Consider the following 18,317-nt stretch of genomic DNA (forward strand, 5'->3'; position numbering starts at 1 on the left):
TTTTGCCGAAAGTCAAGCAGCCAGTGTAGACAGCTGGCACGTTTTTTCCAGAAAAGCGGCTGATTTTCCGGAAAAACTGGCCAGTCTAGGAGGAGTAAATCGTGTGCTGCACTCCATGCTGATGAAACCCCATCTGGAGCGCTGGGAGAGCAGCCTGGCACATGACAGCCATCCCGGGCCCGACAGGGATTTGCTAGGGCTGGAATTCGTGCTCTACAATAGCAGCGTCTCACACGTCACACCAGTCACTGCTCCCCGAAGGGCCGGGCTACATTCGGTAGCAATGTCCTTTAACAGCACAGGGAGCAGCTCTGGGCGAAGCATTGCACGGAACTGCTCCCTGTAGGGTCGTGCTACTTCCGGCAGCAGTTTCGTCCAGGCGCGGCTCCTTACGAGCCTACGAATCAGAAAGAGCTACCGGGAGCACATTCCTACGCGCCCTCAGCCCAGGCCAAAACCAGCCCGAGTCTGTTGGGATGGAGACGGCACCCGGCGAGCGGGAAGGGGGCGGAGGGAAGAGGAAGAGGAGGGGGCCAGCAGCAAAACGGCCTCTGATTGGCTGGTGAAAGGTCAACGGTGCCCAATAGCAGGGGAAAGATGGTAATGAAGCTTCAAGATGGCGCGGAGGTAAACACGGCTGGTGAGTGACTCCCCCAGAAGCATAGTCGGTGGCTGAGGGGCAGCGCAGCAGGCAGCCGCCGCGGAGGATCTTCCGCGGGGGAAGCGATCGTCAGCTCCTGGCCGCGGGGCGGCACCTGGCGGAGGAGAGATTCAGGAGGTGGTAGCTGCGGGAAGCTGGATGCGGGGCAGGGTAGCGAAGGGGCAGGATGGGGTAGAGTAGTGGCGGGGGTTGAGGGGTGGGAGCCGTGGTAGGGACTCTGGGACGAAAGGGGGCTGGTAGTTGGAGGGGAGGGGAGCGGTATTTTTGCTTTCTGGGAAGGTGGAGGTCTCAGGAAGTGGGAGGAGGGGGCAGCGCACTTGTGAGGGTGGAGTAGCCAGGGATGGGGGGGCCGGAGGTGGCTTTGTTTGTGGGTGAGTGGAGCCAGTTTGTTAGGTGGGAAGAGCAGGGCTCAGGGGCCGCCCTGCATGTGAGATTCATGGTGGCTTAGCAGACTTGCTTGGGCATTCTCAAAGTGATTCTGGTTGAAACTGTAAACTGCTCCCCCAAAACCCACCTAGCATGAGCCCTCTTCCCCTCCTGGAGGGGGAACCTGCCTTAAAATCAATCAAGAGAAAAGAGGCCTCTTTCCTCCCTCTTTTTGTACTTGCCTCTTCCAAAGTGAGCCTGATTTGGAACGATAAATCAAATCTGAACAACTATTGGGGGTAGAGGGTAGCACTTGCAGGAGGAGATGGAAATTCTCTGAGGCAGAGAATAATAATCTTGTCATATGTGTCATTGAGACACACTAGGGGACTCGTAAACTTGTACCTATAAATAACTATCTATGGAAGATTTGGCTTTTTTTTTAATGTTACCAGTTCATACCATTTTTAGATTAGGGATGTTAGCAAGTAGTCATCTACCAGATAAGCATAAGCTTATCAGGTAGTTGAGTGGAATAGTCAACTACTCATACCCCCCCCCCCACACACACACCTTGCTGCCTCTGTATGAGAGGCAGCAAAGGGGGTGGAACAGGAGATGCTACTGGGGGGAGCTGGCTTAAAAGCTGGTTCCTCCCAGCATTGTCTTCCTGGTGCCGCCTTTCCTTCCCCCTCCCCCCAATAGATATAGGAGGCTGCTCTGGCAGCAGTACCTGTCCATGGGGTCCCAGCAGGGAGCTGAGTCTCCTGCTCCCCATGAACAGGGGCTGCTGCCGTCAAGCAGCCTCTGTTCACGGCCAGCTGTGGCTGCCGTGAACAGGGGCTGCTGGACTCAGCACGAGCCGGGACCGAGCAGTCCTAACTTGCACTGGTCTGCGGTGTTGCTTCTTCTGCATTTTAAATGTAGTAAGTGTGCGGCTGCTATTACTACATTTAAAATGCAGAGCTGTAGCATGGGTGGCTACCAGAGCTGGCATGAGCTGGGACTGCTCAATCCCGGCTCAAGTTAGCTCTGGGAGCTACCCAGGCTGCAGCTCTGGGAAGTGGTCCTTATTGACTAATTGTGTAGTCAATACAAATTCTATCGACTACATGATTAACCAGATAACATCCTTACTTTAGATTCAAAAGAAAAGCTCATGATGTCTTACAGGCTGAACCTCTGTTGTTCTGGACTAATGGGTTCGGTAATGTCTGTCGTCCGGACGGACCACATATTAGGGATATTAATCCATCAACTACTCCATCAACTACTCGATTGGTCATTAAGGGAGGTAACTTCAGAGCTGCAGCAGGGTTAGCTCCCCTTGGCAGCTCTTAATACATTTAAAAGGAAGAGACATAGCCGGGGGACTGGGTGGGAGCCTTGAATTAGCTGATTCTCAGCTCATACCTGGCTCCCCTTGCTGTGCCTCTGCTTTTTAAACATATTAAGAGCTGCTGGGCTCTTAATATGTTTAAAAAGCAGAGGCACAGTGTCTGGGACCAGTCATCTGGTTCCCAGCTCATGGCCGGTCCCCAGCTCATGGCCTCTGCCTCTCCTGTCCCCCGGAGACAGTGCTGGAGGGAACCATCTTTTAAGATGACTCCCCACTGCCCGAGCTCCTGCTCCTGCTAGTCCCTCCCCTTGCTGTCTCTTTCTGATAGAGGCAGCAAGCTGGCAGGAAAGTGACTAGTTGAGTGACTACTTGACCAGCATATGCTTATCGGGTAGTCAGCTTGTCACTTACATCCCTACCACGAATGTTGCTGGATTAGAGAGCCCCAGTAAGAGGTTGCCAGTAGCTTGGAGCTCAGCTGGTCTGGCAGCAGGCAGCCTCTATAGGGGCGGTGAGCCCCTCTGACCCTGAAGCTGCTGCTGGCCAGAGCTGCGGAGCTGCTGGCCAGGACTGTGGACCCCCAGCAGCTGGGATGAAGCTCTGCTGGCTGGAGATGTGGAACCACTTCCAGATAGCAGCAGAGAGTCCTTGTGACTGGGGTCGGAGAGCTACTGCCAACTGGCGGCAGGGAGCCCCGGTGGTCTGAGCAGGGCTGCAGTCCTGAGTGGAGCTTTGCCAGTGGGCTGGGGGCAGGGCACTGGTTGGGCCAGCGGCCAGAATGGGAGCCCTGGGACAGCCCAAGGCCTGACCTCCCCTGGTCTGGCAAACTCCCTCTTTCGGATCCATTCTGGTCCTGTGGTTCTGGACAAAGAAGGTCCCATCTGTATTTTCAGTCCAATTCAATGAGAGTTTGACACCCCTCCCCCTTCTGCCCATTCCCAGCCTGCTTAGATAAATTGTACAGGTGTTGCCAAACTGTGTTAAAATGCAAATAAATCAATCATACACAAAGCTATCTTGGAAATCAGGCAACATCAGCTTACCATAGACCTGTTTGCACTCGCTGCCTTTAGGAAATGATCCCCTTTGGCCATTTGTCAGCATTGTCCATTTCTAATACCATCATGGTCAGGTACAGTTTTTAGTTTTGTTTTTAGGGTTGTTTTTTTCAGATTAAGTCTCTGTGAGGAGGAAGTCATTTAACTAGTTTTAAAGTAAATTTGAAAGCGTCTTTCAGGTTTTGCTTTAAATCTGTTACACTAGAGTGAATTTGAAGCAACTCCATTGTAGTCAAGATTTACAGTGGTGCAACAAAATGAACTCTGATCTTGTACTGCTCATGATCCATGTTTTTGTGTTCCACAATTCAGTGAAACACTTAGAACAACATTTTTAAAAGTCTTCATGTGTAACCCAAACACCTGCTGAGTTTGGTGTCCTGTTCCATCTCTGGCACTGAGACCACTTACAGAGAGAATGAGTCTGCTCTACAGCCTTAGTTAATAGCCAGCTGGCACAGACAACCAGGGTCTGTTGGCGTTACACATGCAAAATTATGCAAGCACTTTTGGAGACACTTGACTTGCAGTTAAAGGACACACACAAATCTCACTGTACATATTTCAAAAGCATCTAGCCTCTAATGTTTGTCTCCAGTTTTTTTCTTTAGATACTGTTCATACACCACCCTTGGATAATTCTGTCCTCTAGATTCATGCAGTATGATAATGCATTTTTAAAAAAATCTTGAATTTAGGCGGTGTGAATGGTTAACTCGTAAGCCTCACACTTAAGTTTACTGGCTAAGGTAACTGGCTGGGGCTATTCTAGCCATGCTGGAGCATCCTCTGTCAGCAGCAGGCCCAGGTGCCCCACAGACATGTGTTGCCACAGGATGGGGGGTGGGTACCACTCAAATTGGGCTGAAATGACCTCCCCATTCCCCAGCCTGCTGTTCCCTTTACAGCGCTACTTGAGTTACAATTTTTCTATCCTTTATATTTTCTTTTGCTCTTTTAGAATTTTGAAACTTGTTTTTTAATGTAATCTGGGTAAATTCATATGAAGTTTGTCTCTTCACAAAGATTTTTGTTATGTTTTTTAGACTCGAAGATGTGGAGCGGGCTGTTACCCCCTGATATGAATGAAAGTGATGTTGACTCGAGTGCTGATGAGGGAGACCCAGCGGATGGTCCTGTATCTTGTTCCAAGGAAGATAAAGTCGAGAATGTCAAAGGAGTTCAGGTTGTTGAATTTCAGACAAATAGACATGAGAGAATCACTGAAAGTAAATCTGCTCCTATGGTAGTGGCAGATGGAGAAAACAAATGTCAAGAATGCCCTTCAGGAATTTCTTTAAAAATGTGGAATGTGAGTAATAATAGTTGTCTGTAAATGGCCAGTGTACAATGTAACACATTCAGCTTTGTAGTTTTCCATCACCCATTGGAAAAAGTTGTAACTTAACAAGCTGGTAAATGGGATTTTTTTAATGTAAATTGTATTTCTACTTTCTTTACAGATTGGTAACGTAAAGCCCAGGGGGGAAATAATATAGGCACAACCACTCCCTCATACAAAGTATTCTGTTCAGGTCAGGATCTGAGTCCCTGAACTTTGCAACTGGCTTCTGTATTGTTAAAAATTTGTAATTAAGCATAATTTCCAATTTCCTGAATATTTAAGTTCTAGTCAACAAAAAAAGAACTTTTAATTTCATGTAAGCCCTACTATTCAGTATCAAAATAGTTTCCAAACCTAATTCATTTGCTTTGGTTTATGCGTGTTTCATGTGGAAGGAGAAAAGGTTGGAAAATTCGTACTAATGAAATGACCAGTGTACACTGATTTTTCACACTGGGCCTCTAATTCTGAAGAAAGATTACAAAAAAACTCATCTTTCACCATAGACTGGATAACCAGCTATGTAAGAGCAGTTTTTAGTCATCCCTGGACATTCGCCTGTCATCTAACCTGACATCAGAGGACTTTACAAATATGCTTAATGTGACATCCTTAATGTGTTTCGAGTTAATTGTGTACCTTATAATGAAGATTGGGATGCAGTTGTAATGATTCATAGTCTAAAAGGAGGGGTGTGGCAGAAAGTCAGATGATATTATGTGAAATGAAGTAGGGATGTTAAATTGTATTTAATCAGATAATCAAGTAGTCAATGGAATTTCCATCGACTCCTCAATTAGTTGATAAGGGGGGAAACTGCTGAGCCACAACAGGGCTAAACCTGCTGTAGCTCTGCCTTTTAATTGTATTAAGAGCCTCCAAGCTCTTAATACATTTAAAAGGTAGAGGGGCACAGCAGGGGGGGGACCAGGCAAGAACTGGGACAGCTGATTTCCAGCTTGTGCCCCCATCCCCAACTGCGCCTCTGCCTTCCCTGCAGCCCACGGACATGGTGCTGGCGGGAACCAACTTTTCAGCTGGCTCCCCTTCAGTATGTCGTCTTTGCAACTTAGTACCAGCAGAATTGAACTGGTGCTATATAAGAATTAGAATTTTGGGAAACGTTTTCAGTACATTTTTTTTTCTCATTTAGAATTCTGAGTTTTCTTTTTCCTACTCCTATAGAAATTTCAAGAGCTGCAGAAGAAAAGCTTTGAAATGAAAGTCCAAACAAATCAGGGAAATAGGGGACAAAAGAGAAAACGTTACAGAAAAGGTATTTCATTCTATTACATTAGTAAATCAAAATGCATTTAGTATTTAAGTAATAGTGTATTTTTTCAGGAATTAAAGTGATCGAGTAGGCTGGAGGGCACCATTGATGCCAACATTCTGTGCCTATAAATGGGAGACTTTGTTGTGTTGACTAGGTTATGGAAACCGCATAGATTTATGTTTGTGTCACCTTGCAAGGAAATTCAACCTGTAAATGTTTTTTAATTAATGTTGATTTATCAAGATCACCAGTTAGCTAATATATTTTTTAGTAATCCAATTGCTCACTCTTGCTTTAGTTTTCTAAATACAACTCTCTACCTACAGAGACTGTGTAAAGTTCTTATTATGAAAACCCTTACTACTAAGCATAATCCTGTTCCTTAAAAATATTTTAGAAATTAATCAGTATGGCCCCAATTCTGCTATAGGGCGAGAGACTGACTAAATAGGATTCTATTGACCTATTGAAACTTTATGTGGGAGATTTCTTGGCCTTTCAGGAAAAATTACTTGGTAATACCCTACATGTTAATCTTGAACTAATCTCTTGTAATAACTTCTGGTACAAGTCTTTGAATGTTTTTAGATTTGATTGCTTTATTTTTTTCTTTCCAGAAAAACTGAAAAAGAACAAAAAAGAAGCAATTGAGAGGTATAAAAAATGCAGTATAATTATCTGAAGTGTGGTTTATAAAAGGATATTTTTAGAAAGAATGGGTACAAAACTTGACTAACCTTAGAGCCAAATTTTATCTTTGGGTGTCTGTAAACAGTTTCCAAGTCAGTCAGAGCCCTTTTAAGTCAATGGCTGAATTTGACCCCTAAAATTATTTGATGGGAAAATTTCTTGATTTAACAAAAATTAATTTAGATAGAAATTAAGAATAGAGGAAGTACTTAATTTATTATTATTTAATTCATAGCTATGGAGACTTTCCCTTGATTGCTCTGATTGTATGTGTTGCCATGTGAAATTTACTGTAGGAATGGAGTCATACATGACTCAAATACAGATATTGCGAAGCAAGCAAAAGGAACTTTTATTTTTGTCGTTAGACAGTTGAAAACAGTGTGTTTTATTAAAAAAAAAAAAAAAAAAAAAAAAACCAAATGGGAGAACACTGATATTACAAACTATGGAGAATTTAAAAATACTTAGCTGCTAATGTTAATTGCTATTTGTATTTTAATTGAATTATCAATTAAATTTTCTCTGTGTGCTTAGTATGAAGTTGGGTTTGTTTTTTCAGTCCGCAATCTACAAATGAAAGTCAATGGACGGAACTCACACAATACTTTGGAATCAATGATAGATTTGAATCACTTGCGAGCAACAGGGGTGCCCAAAAGGTGATTGCTATTCATAATTTCTTAGAAGTATGATGACCATGATATATTATTACAAAACTAAGTTGATTGAAGGTGAGTAAATACTCACACAGAATTCTCTCTCTCTCATAGAAATATTATACTAGTAATATGCTCTATTAGTTAGATATCACACAGTTTATGGATCTTTCTTATACAGGCAGTCCCCGACTTACGTGGATCCGACTTATGTCTGATCCGCACTTACGAACGGGGCTTTTCTCACCCCGGAGCTTGTGGGCGGCGGGACCGCCCAGAGTTCAGCGGTCCCACCACCGCGTCCTCTGGGGCGAGAAAAGCTGCTCCGGGTCTCCCTGGTGTGCTGGGGGGGACTCCCCAGCACAGCTGGGAGACCCGAGCAAAGCTGCACAGGCGGCGGGACCCCGCTGCCCGTGCGGCTTTGCTCCTTTGCCTCGGAGCAAAGCCGCACAGGCGGCGGGGTCCCCCGCCTCTGCGGCTTTGCTCCTGTCTCCCTGCTGTGCTCCCTGCAGCCGGGGCAAAGGAGCAAAGCCTCAGCACAGAAGGGAGACAGGAGCAAAGCCGCAGAGGCGGGGGACCCCGCTGCCTGTGCGGCTTTGCTCCGGGGCAAAGGAGCAAAGCCGCACGGGCAGCGGGGTCCCGCCACCTCTGCGGCTTTGCTCCTGACCTCTGCGCCTCCGCGGCTTTGCTCGGGTCTCCCTGGTCGGCTGGGGGGGGGGAGCGGGCACAGCTAGTGCGCCCCGCCCCCCCCCCCCCCCCCAGCAGACCAGGTTTTTGTTGCGGGACGCCTGGGGTAGAGCAGCTGGGGTGCTGCCGGGTTGGTCCTGCGGGGACCTACCCGGCAGTGCCCCAGCTGTTCTGTCCCAGGAGTCCAGATTCAGCCGCTGTTGAAACTGATCAGCGGCTGATTCCAGGAAGCCGGGGGCAGAGCAACTCTGCCTAGGGCTTCCTGTAGTCAGCCGCTGATCAGTTTCAGCAGCGGCTGAATCTGGAGCCAGTTCCGACTTTACATACACATTCAACTTAAGAACAAACCTATAGTCCCTATCTTGTACGTAACCCGGGGACTGCCTGTATTGAAGAATTGCTATACTCTGATGCAATATTTCTTGGTATTGCCTTCCGTTTCTGTTTTCTTTTTTTCTCTGATACACATAGAGGGATGTACACATCTGACTTGTCTAGGGTGAATATCTTGTAATTTTAAAATACTTCAGCTGATACTTTCCCTGAAGTAACCTTTCTATTATTAACACATTTATTAACATTGTCAATAATTCTTAGAAACTTATGGTACTAATTATTAGTGATTGCCATCAATAGTGTCACATTTTCAAAGCCCATTTATCTTTATAAATTGTGTTATGTCTCTCGGTCTCTCCAGACTGCTTTGCCCCTTTCAGGAGTCTGATTTGTCTTGCATATGCCCAAGTTCATCTCACTAAAAAACTACTTGCTTACAAAATTAAGTAAAAAAAAAACCCTTGAATGATGTTAGTACAAACTAAAATTTCATAGACAGTTATTTTATTCTTCTATATATACTGTACACTGAAAAAGTACAATACTTATATTCCAGTTCATTTGTTTTATAATTCTCATTTTTACCATATGGAGTAAGCACTTTTTCAGTAAGGGTGTGTCTAGACTGCAGGGTTATTTTGAAAAAAAAAAAAAAGGCATTTCTTTGAAAAAACTTCCCCTGCCTCTGGACTGCTACCGTGTTCTTTTGAAAGTAAATCGAAAGAACGTGGCAGTTATTTTTGACCGTGGAAAACCTCATTTTACAAGGAAGAACATCTTTTTTCAAAATGCTCTTTTGAAAAAAGGCGCTATGTAATGCAAACTGTGCTTTTTCGAAAGAGAGCATCCAGACTGCCTGGGTGCTTTCTTTTGAAAAAGCGGCTTATTTTTTCAAAAGTACTGGTTTTAGTGTAGACGCTCTTTTTCGAAAGTATCTTTCGAAAAAGCCTCTTTCGTAAGAGGCTTGCAATCTAGACGTAGCCAAAGGGTGCTGCGATACTTCTGTTTTTTTTTATGTTGTCTATTGTAAAACCAGGAAAATATCTAGATGAGTTGATATACCCCATGGAAGATCTATGTGTACTCCCTGGAGGATACACATACCCCTAGTTGAGAACCACTGCATTATGGCATTCTTTAGTCAGTGATGTTTTTCCAAGACTTAAGCAATTGATGTGGTTTCACAACATGTTTTCTAGATTATATATCCCAACTGAAGTGACTCTGACCACTGTTTTCTGAGTCCTTGTCCTAGGCAAATATCTGCTCATAATTCTTATCTGAAGTTGCAGTCTTTCACTGAACAGCTCAAGGTAGAGCTGGATGATAGAGGCACATTGGCCAGCAAAATGTGAAAGCTCTCCAGCTGAGATGATTAGCTGAGTTATTTTTATTAGTGCTGGCAAACTGTAAATTCTATCTATTAATTTAATAAGAAATCAAACAGAATTGACTATTAGCACAACTTTGAATGTTATTAATTTTTTGTTCTTTGAGTTACATATTCAGTGTGTGAATGAAAGGAAAAATCCTATTAACGCTATTTCTCAGGAGTAACCTGTTATATTTCCGTTTATTATGACATCTTTAAAGTAGGTTAGTTGACCAGAAATGATTGATTGTTGTATTTTAACAATATTTAAACCCAATAAAGAAATTGAAATCTCCCTTTCTTGAGGGTTTTTTGGTGAGGTTTTTAATCACAATCTGCTTGTGGACATCGGTCACTATCCACGGGTCTGATGCTCCAGAACAGTCCCTGGGAGGAAGCCTTTGGCCAGCCAAACCTCCTCATTAGGGACTGACTCCTTCACTATGATAAACCATTTGGCTTCACTGCCTCCTTTAAACTGAGCCTCAGAGCTTTCAGCACCCCGCTTCACACTTTGAGCTGCCTTCAGTGAGTCTGCCCAAGTTAGAAACCTGAAACAGACTTGTACACCTAAAGGGATTACTGCACCCACATCTTTGACTCTCAGCCAGTGTTGTAAAAGAAGTTAGGTTTATTAGATGTCTGGAACTCAGCATAGAAAGTTCTTGGTCAGGACAGAGAATAGAAAATTAAATCATGGTCCATTTTAGTCAGTGCAGAGCCCTGTAACTTCTCTTTTGTTTCAGTTTAAAAGAACAGCCAACTCTTAACTCCGCATCTGACCACTGCTTAATCCTTTATACTTGTTTCCTGGGCATATACAGCTGGCTTCTTATGTTTGGATGAGCCATCCATGGGTTTTAGTTGGAAGGTACCAAATCCAGGCAATTGGAGTGGTCATTGACGCCTACCCATTTAGGGCAAGGGCTGTGTGTATATGGGATGTCCAAGAAGACAATCACACCTTATCTCCGCATAGAATAAGTAGCCTTTTCCTGCCACCTGCTTAACAATACAGCAAATGTGGAAACTGAGGCACCCATACTAGACGTACAAAATATTACAGAACTGTCCCACTCCAACACATCAATATCAGTTCCACTCCTATATTCCCTCAGAAATATTACAATTAGAATCTTCAACAAATACCAACCTACAATTTTTTTTTGAAGAGCACAGATGTAATTTTTTAAAACTTTCATTAGTCTTTAATTTGCAGATATTAAACAAGTTACAATTTGCCTCTGTTCTAGGGACACTCTTTTTTTCTTGTATTCAAATATTTTAAAAATGTAAAACATTTTTCCCTGTCATACTATGATTATTTGAAGACTTGAATTTAGTAGTACATCAAAGTGGCATGGTGCCAGAATTCAGTTTTGGGATAAAGATCTAAGAACTGCAAAGATACAGTGATAATTGCCATTCTTTGTTACCTGACACATACACTTCACATTTTATTTAAGAAAGCTCCAGGGATAGAATGCATAAGCCATATCTTGAGATGAAACTTTCTTGTGACAAGTATAAACTAGTCCATGTGATTATTTTTTTAAGTACAGTATTTACCCTACACATAAGGTGGAGCTAGTACAATGATTTGTGCTCAGCCAGCCTTTCAGTGACTACTTAATGATACCATCCATTACAACACTTAGACAAATGTGATTTGTTATACATGGAAATTATAGATGTGTGAAATATTATGCTGTTAAACAGATGTTTAAAATGTACGAGAAGAGTTTCCTCTATAAATCCTATATCCCCATTCATTTTGGCCTGAAGATGTTTGCCATTTTTTTCCAGTCTGGCCTTGAAGTCAGCATAGACAAGTCTTTGGCTGAAGGGGATATTGAGAGAGCTGAGGAACTGAGTAATAGATTAGCCACTCGTGAGGTAAGTTGTTTTGATTAAATACTGCCCCTTAGAACTCTTTAACTTTGTGTATCTAATCATAAGTCATCATAATGTAACCCAAATACTGTTAAAGATTATTCCTGGCATCTTTTCATTTTGCTGCTGCTTAGATAGGCTTCTTTCAGTCACGACCTGTTCTCGCCACAGATGTAATTATAGGACTGCTTGTACAATTATATCTATATTTTCAACAGTGAGTGTAATGTCTATCACAAGGACACTTGACCACACAAGGTCCAAAAGAATTGATCTCAGAAAAAAAACAAACTATTGTGTAGCCACATTAAGACTCAATAGTTATGACTATAAATAGATATCCATCATAATCCTAAGATTTTGGCCTTCTTTCTCATCAGCTTCTCAAAAAATTTCCGATGGCAAGTAGGTTTTTTTATCAATATGCCATACTTCAGACTTTTCCTCTCTTTTCCCACCTTACAAAATCCTCTAGTAAACTCGATGGTAGAGCTCAAGGATATATTTACGTAATGAAAATGTTTTTTGACTTTGGAATAAATGTAATTATTTTTGTTTTTAAGAGCATATCTCAAAATTAGGTTGACTCAGAAACGTGGCATCTTTTATTTACATTGCCTGCGGTGGTAGCTAGTATGATGAACTGCATGGTAGGTGGGTGACTATTTGTATATTAACTTAAACCTTTTGAAGGATCAACAGTTTATAAAATGCTGACAGAACTTTTCAACTTTTGTAGTTAATCTGCTAGGTGCCTCTCTGAACTGGGATTTAAAATGAGACACCACACAAATAGGTGTGAGTATATGGCATCAGCAGTGCATCTCTGGAGTCCATCAGAGGCAGCTGGGTTCCAGCTTCCATAAAGGCAGAGGGAGGATGGGGGGAAAATGTGAAGAAAGAAAAGAGAACAGCTCGGAAACCAGGGAAGGGAGTACACTCAAATGTGGCTCTAATAAAGATAAGGAATGGCTTCTATGTTTCCTCTTAATTATACCTACAGGATTTTCCATTTCCCAGCTACAACATATCTCCTACATCCCATGTATCTTCCCATCTTTTCTCTGTCTTACACAATGGAAATTTCAGGCCTGTTGGCTAAGCTGCTAGAATTGAAAAGTTTTTGAAAGTTTCAAAATGAAGAAGGAAAACACTACAATCTAGTTCAGATTTTCACATACATGTTTTTAAAGTATTTTAAAATTTCCAAGAATTCTTTTAAAAAATATACCATTACAGTTAAAACAGTTTTGGAGGCTAGGAAATTTGCACTTAGTTAAATTTTGACTGCCTTGGTACCTGTTCTCTACTGATTCACTGGAAACCGCCTCATTGAGCCACTGAGTGTACTACATAAGTAACTATCATAACCATTGATTGTAAAACCATCACTTCATATAGCAGAACTTCTTAGGTTTGTAATTATACTATCACCATGTGTCTACCCTTTAAGATCACCTACTGCTCTCTTCTCATGTACAGTATCAAAACACCCCTAGCACAACACTTTCAAAGAACAGACTTGAAATGCACCATTTTCTCATCTGCAGTAAATTGGTTAGAGTACCACAATCAACAAAACATCCTGAGATTTCCGTACAAATTTTTTGACTATACAGGCAGTCCCCGAGTTACGCGGATCCGACTTATGTCGGATCCGCAGTTACGAACGGGGCACTTCCTCTCCCTGGTCTCGAACAGACCAGGGAGAGGAAGCAAAGCGGCGGCAGAACGCGCGGCCAGCTGACAGCCCAGACGCGTCTGGGCTGTCAGCTGGCCGCGCGCTCCGCTCTGCTCTCCCCCCCCCCCCCCCCCCGTCTGCAGACCAGGGGGAGGGGGAGCAGAACAGAGCAGAGCAGCGGAACGCGCGGCCAGCTGACAGCCCAGAGTCTGGGCTGTCAGCTGGCTGCGCGTTCCGCCGCTCTGCTCTGCTCTGCTCCGCTCCGCTCTGCTCTGCTCTGCTCCCCCTCCCCCTGGTCTGCAGACCAGGGGGGGGGGAGCAGAGCGGAGCACGCGGCCAGCTGACAGCCCAGATGCGTCTGGGCTGTCAGCTGGCCACGCGTTCTGCCGCTCTGCTCTGCTCCGCTCTGCTCCCCCTCCCCCTGGTCTGCAAACCATGGAGGGGGGGGGGGAAGCAGAGCGGAGCACGCGGCCAGCTGACAGCCCAGACGCGTCTGGGCTGTCAGCTGGCCGCGCGTTCCGCCGCTCTGCTCTACTCTGCTCCCCCTCCCCCTCCCCCTCCCCCTGGTCTGCAGACCTGGGGGACGGGGAGCAGAGCAAAGCCGCGTAGCCCGAGGGCAGCAGGATAGCCACGGCGCGTCTGGGCTGTCCCGCTGCCCGCGTGTTCCGCCGCTTTGCTCCCCGTCCCCCTGGTCTGCAGACCAGGGGGACGGGGAGCAAAGCAGAGCAAAGCCACGGAGCCCGAGGGCAGCAGGATAGCCACGGCGCGTCCGGGCTGTCCCGCTGCCCCTGTGCTCCGCGGCTTTGCTCCGGACGCCTGTGGTACAGCAGCTGGGGCGCTGCCGGTTGGTCCCGTAGCGCCGCTCTGGGTGCCACTGGACCAACCCAGCAGCACCCCAGCTGCTCTGCCCCAGGTGTCCCCTAGTCAGCAGCTGCTGAAAATGACCAGTGGCTGACTACAGGAAGCCCCTGCTCCGGGCTTCCTGGAATCAGCCGCTGATCAGTTTCAGCAGCAGCTGACTTGGGGATGCCTGGGGTTCTTAAGTTGAATCTGTATGTAAGTCAGAACTGGCGTCCAGATTCAGCCACTGTTGAAACTGATCAGTTTCAGCAGCGGCTGAATCTGGACGCCAGTTCCGACTTACATACAGATTCAACTTAAGAACAAACCTACAGTCCCTATCTTGTACGTAACCCGGGGACTGCCTGTAACTGCAAATTAACATGAAAAGTTACAAGTTTGTTTACTATTTATAGTGTACTTTATCCATATTGGATAACTGTTGTAACTGGGCAAGAGCTACTAAAGTTAAAATGAGTGTGTCATTAGCAATGTGCCATTTGGAAGGTACGAATGATGACCTATGTGGGTCTAGAATATGGCATAACTGCTGAGTCCAAACTTAATGGAATTGTAGTAGAAAATTTCAAGTAAATGTTGGCTAGCAGCAGGATCAGCTAAGTTGAGCTCCTTTTTGCTTGCACTTGGCATGGATGTGATAAGTGAGAATATATGAAGGGAACCATCTTGAAACACTGATGACTTAGACTTCGTCTATACTGTAACCTTCTTCCGTAAAAGCTTATGCAAATGAAGCGTGGAGTAAAATATCACTGTGCTTCATTTGTATAATGAATTAGCAGCCGTTTTTGCTCGAGGCTTTTGTGCAAAAACGAGCAGTGTAGACGGCTCCTTTTTGCGCAAAACCCCCCTCTTGCACCAGAGAGGGTTTTTGCGCAAAAAGGAACCATCTACACAGCTCCTTTTTACGCAAAAGCCTCTTGCGCAAAAACGGCTCCTAATTAATTATGCTGAAGCTGCTTTGCTGAAAAGGCGAGAGCTAATCTGTGCAGTGAAAAGATGCCAATAAAGTTAAAAGATGGCTATATAAAATTCTAATTGGGCCCATCTTAATACATGCAAGAGATTTGGCCAATGACAACAAAGAAACTCCATATGCTGTCTACCGCAGAAATGAAGACGTTGGACACTGACAGGAAATGAAATGTTTTTGTAAGGGGTCTAATGCAGATTGCTCTAATTGAAGCCAAATTGAGGAAAGCAAGGCTGTGTTGGTATGGGCATATAAAACAGAGACTTGAGAGTTGTATCAGTAGGATGGCTCTTGTAGCGATTATGGATGGAAGACAGCCAAGGAGGATACCAAAGATTCACTACATTAACCAGATTTCTGCAGATCTCAGAGACACCAATATGAATGAGAGCCTGGCATACAATGCTTAGTTTTGGAAGAAGGCTATAAAAGGCCCTGATATTACAATGAGTTTCATTCAGGCAGTCTCCCAGTAACTTCAGTGGGCCTTTCCACGGGAACAAGGATTTGCCGGGAACAAGGATTTGCCTATGCAAAACTCACTGGAAAATTGGTGGTTCTTTTATGCCATAACCACATCTTCATGGATTCATGTGTCTCTCCATAATTGGGGGAGGATAGAAGGGGTGGGATCTACATATGCAAATTTGACAGTTTCCTGGGGCTTGAACAAAGACTTGAAGTGGATGACCCATTATAAAACCTGCTTTCCTTGCATTCAACACCCAATTGACATCAAAAGCTCTGTATGGGACACTTCCAGTCCACGTAGCCTCATTAGCACCAGCACTACAATTGACAGGTATTGTTTTCCCCCTTTCTTCCTTTTCTGTTACAAATTGTGAGGGTTCCCACTTATTTTCTCTACTCAAGTTCATCTGAAGAAGTGGGTTTTGACCACAAAAGCTCATGATTCTGTTGGTCTCTAAGGTGCCACAGGACTACATGTTTTTTAAAGCTACAGACTAACACTAACACGGCTACCCCTCTGAGACTTTTGAGCTGTTGATCTTACTTTTCTTTTCACCTCCAAATGTTCTAAGCATCTGGCAATGGTTAGAGTCAAACACAGAGAAAGAGATTGAGAGTGTAGCACCTGTGAAAGTGGGCAAAAAAGGGTTAAGTTGCTGTTTCTTATACAAACTACATCTTACTTTTTTTATTTTTCTTAATTATTATTCATAAATAGTGTTGTATGTGGATATAAGCTGGTCGAATATGGGATGCAGCCCTGTAGAATGTGCGTTCAGTGGGTGGGTGTTCCTTTAGAAATCAGGTGTATAGATTTTTAATCAGCACTATTTTCTTTCTCAAGAAGCAGTGACTGGAACCTGCTGATAAAGCCTTTGCTTTGAGGCACAGATCCCAGAGTTCTTAAAGCTGTTTCCTGCCTTAATAAGTGAAACTAATTTTTGATGTATAACATTTATAAGCCTGTGAAACTGATAGGGCAGCATCAATATTTAGAAAAAATGAAGCCAAAAATAAAGAGATGGCTGGGAATAGGCAATGAAAACACGCCACAAAAAAGCTAGGGAATGCCAAAATTGTGCTATCATTATGACACAGTGAAGGATGATTTTTTGTGAAATCAGATTCCCTAAGAATCTGAGTGATTTACAGAATGTGCATATTATGGAGACTGGATGGGCAGATCTCTAAATTCACATCCCTGAAACCCAAAAGTTACCATAGCAAGGTTTTTATTGTCATGTAACACCCGTGACAGGGTATTTTGGAAGCACACGTTGTCATGTTGTATAAGGAGTGAGTATGGAAGCTGGGTATTGTGTATTTCTATTTTGGAAAATACACCTGACAAGAATGGCTTGCTGTTTGAAGAGATTTTTCATAATGCTGCACACACAATTTTCTTTGTGCTATTAAGCCTGGTTACCAGATTGTTGTGGGCTAGCAGCTGAGTGAATGTGGAAAAAATAAAATCTGATTGCTGTCATCATGGGGCAACATTTTTCAGGATCTCTCTTCCTGTCCTTAAGTCAAACAGATCCAACTCTTTTCCCAGACAGCATGGACATTATACATTCCAACTTTCAAGTGCTAAAATATAGATTTTTTTTTTTTTGTAAACTATTTTTAGTTCTACAGTGTGCACAGTAAGATTTTTCTTGATCACAATTAGCATGTGTATTGTGGCAGTTTTAGAGTGAATCATGTTAACAAAATGTTTCTGAGCTTGAAGTTCAGTCTGCTAGTGCATGTGCTAGAAACATAAGCAAGAGAAAGTAAAATTATGTATGTCTCTTATTGATTAAAAAGAATATAACATTTTATATTTTTAATCAATAAGTGTGTACGGGGGAAGTATGGATATGAACACATTAACTCTAATTTAGTAGTTGGCGTGTACAAGTAGACTTGTACACAGAAGCACATAGACTTCAATGCATCTCTTCACAGACCAACCCACTGATGTTCACTCAAAAGTGACTGTGCGTGGATTTGATTGTAAGACTGTTGACAGAACTAAGCAATGTTTGTAGAGAGAGTCCCTGGATTTCATAAAATGTTTTGTAGTGTTTTATAAATGTTACCTAAGCTTGTGTCAGTAGCAAACTGTGGGCACATACCCAATATAACTGAGAATCTTTCTAATAGACATTCTTCATTCTTAAATTGCAGTGTAAATGGCACACTTACTGTACTTTTTATGCACTCCTTTAAATAAATTAATATTGAAAAATTAGATCACTATATTGACTCTGCATAACAGTAAATGCATATCCTATGTCAGATTTATGACTGAAATTACTTTGAAACAACTCATCAGTGTAATCTGTTAATTTCATTTATATGCTTACATATGTTAAGATGTGAATATAATTAATTCTTTGTAAACTTGTTCTAAAATAGATATTGTGAAACCTGAAAAGAGATCTTTTCAATACTTTACCCTGAAAATACTTTATATTGTTCAAGTGAAACACATTTTTCTTCAATGCTGTCATGCATGAATATTTTGTTCCATCCCTGGAAACAGAATGCAGATTTCTGTATGGCTTTGAGAATTATTCTGGCTAAAATTCAAACTTTTCATTTCACTTGTGATTATTGTGCAGCTATTATTGCTGCATAGGTGCCACATTGTCTAAGAGTGCA

General features: G+C 43.3%; 1 protein-coding gene across 4 annotated transcripts in view; it reads left to right on the plus strand.

Annotated features, from left to right (window-relative positions):
• Window positions 1-578: 578 nt before the first annotated feature.
• Window positions 579-18,317, plus strand: part of FAM204A (family with sequence similarity 204 member A) — a 476,472-nt gene continuing 458,733 nt past the window's right edge. For 2 of the 4 annotated variants that reach the window (XR_016350187.1, XM_075935378.2), the window contains exons 1-6: window positions 579-778; window positions 4,471-4,736; window positions 5,955-6,045; window positions 6,663-6,699; window positions 7,298-7,397; window positions 11,596-11,685. Coding sequence is in view for 3 of the 4 variants with exons in the window: in XM_075935378.2 (XP_075791493.2) it covers window positions 4,479-4,736; window positions 5,955-6,045; window positions 6,663-6,699; window positions 7,298-7,397; window positions 11,596-11,685 (576 nt within the window). In the remaining variant the exon portion in view is untranslated. The remainder of the gene's footprint in view (window positions 779-4,470; window positions 4,737-5,954; window positions 6,046-6,662; window positions 6,700-7,297; window positions 7,398-11,595; window positions 11,686-18,317) is intronic. The other 2 variants (XM_014573520.4, XM_006111383.5) reach the window with 2 other exon arrangements.

Source organism: Pelodiscus sinensis, chromosome 8 (assembly GCF_052426305.1).
Source record: "Pelodiscus sinensis isolate ZL-2025 chromosome 8, ASM5242630v1, whole genome shotgun sequence".
In the NCBI taxonomy this organism is placed as follows: Eukaryota; Metazoa; Chordata; order Testudines; family Trionychidae; genus Pelodiscus; species Pelodiscus sinensis.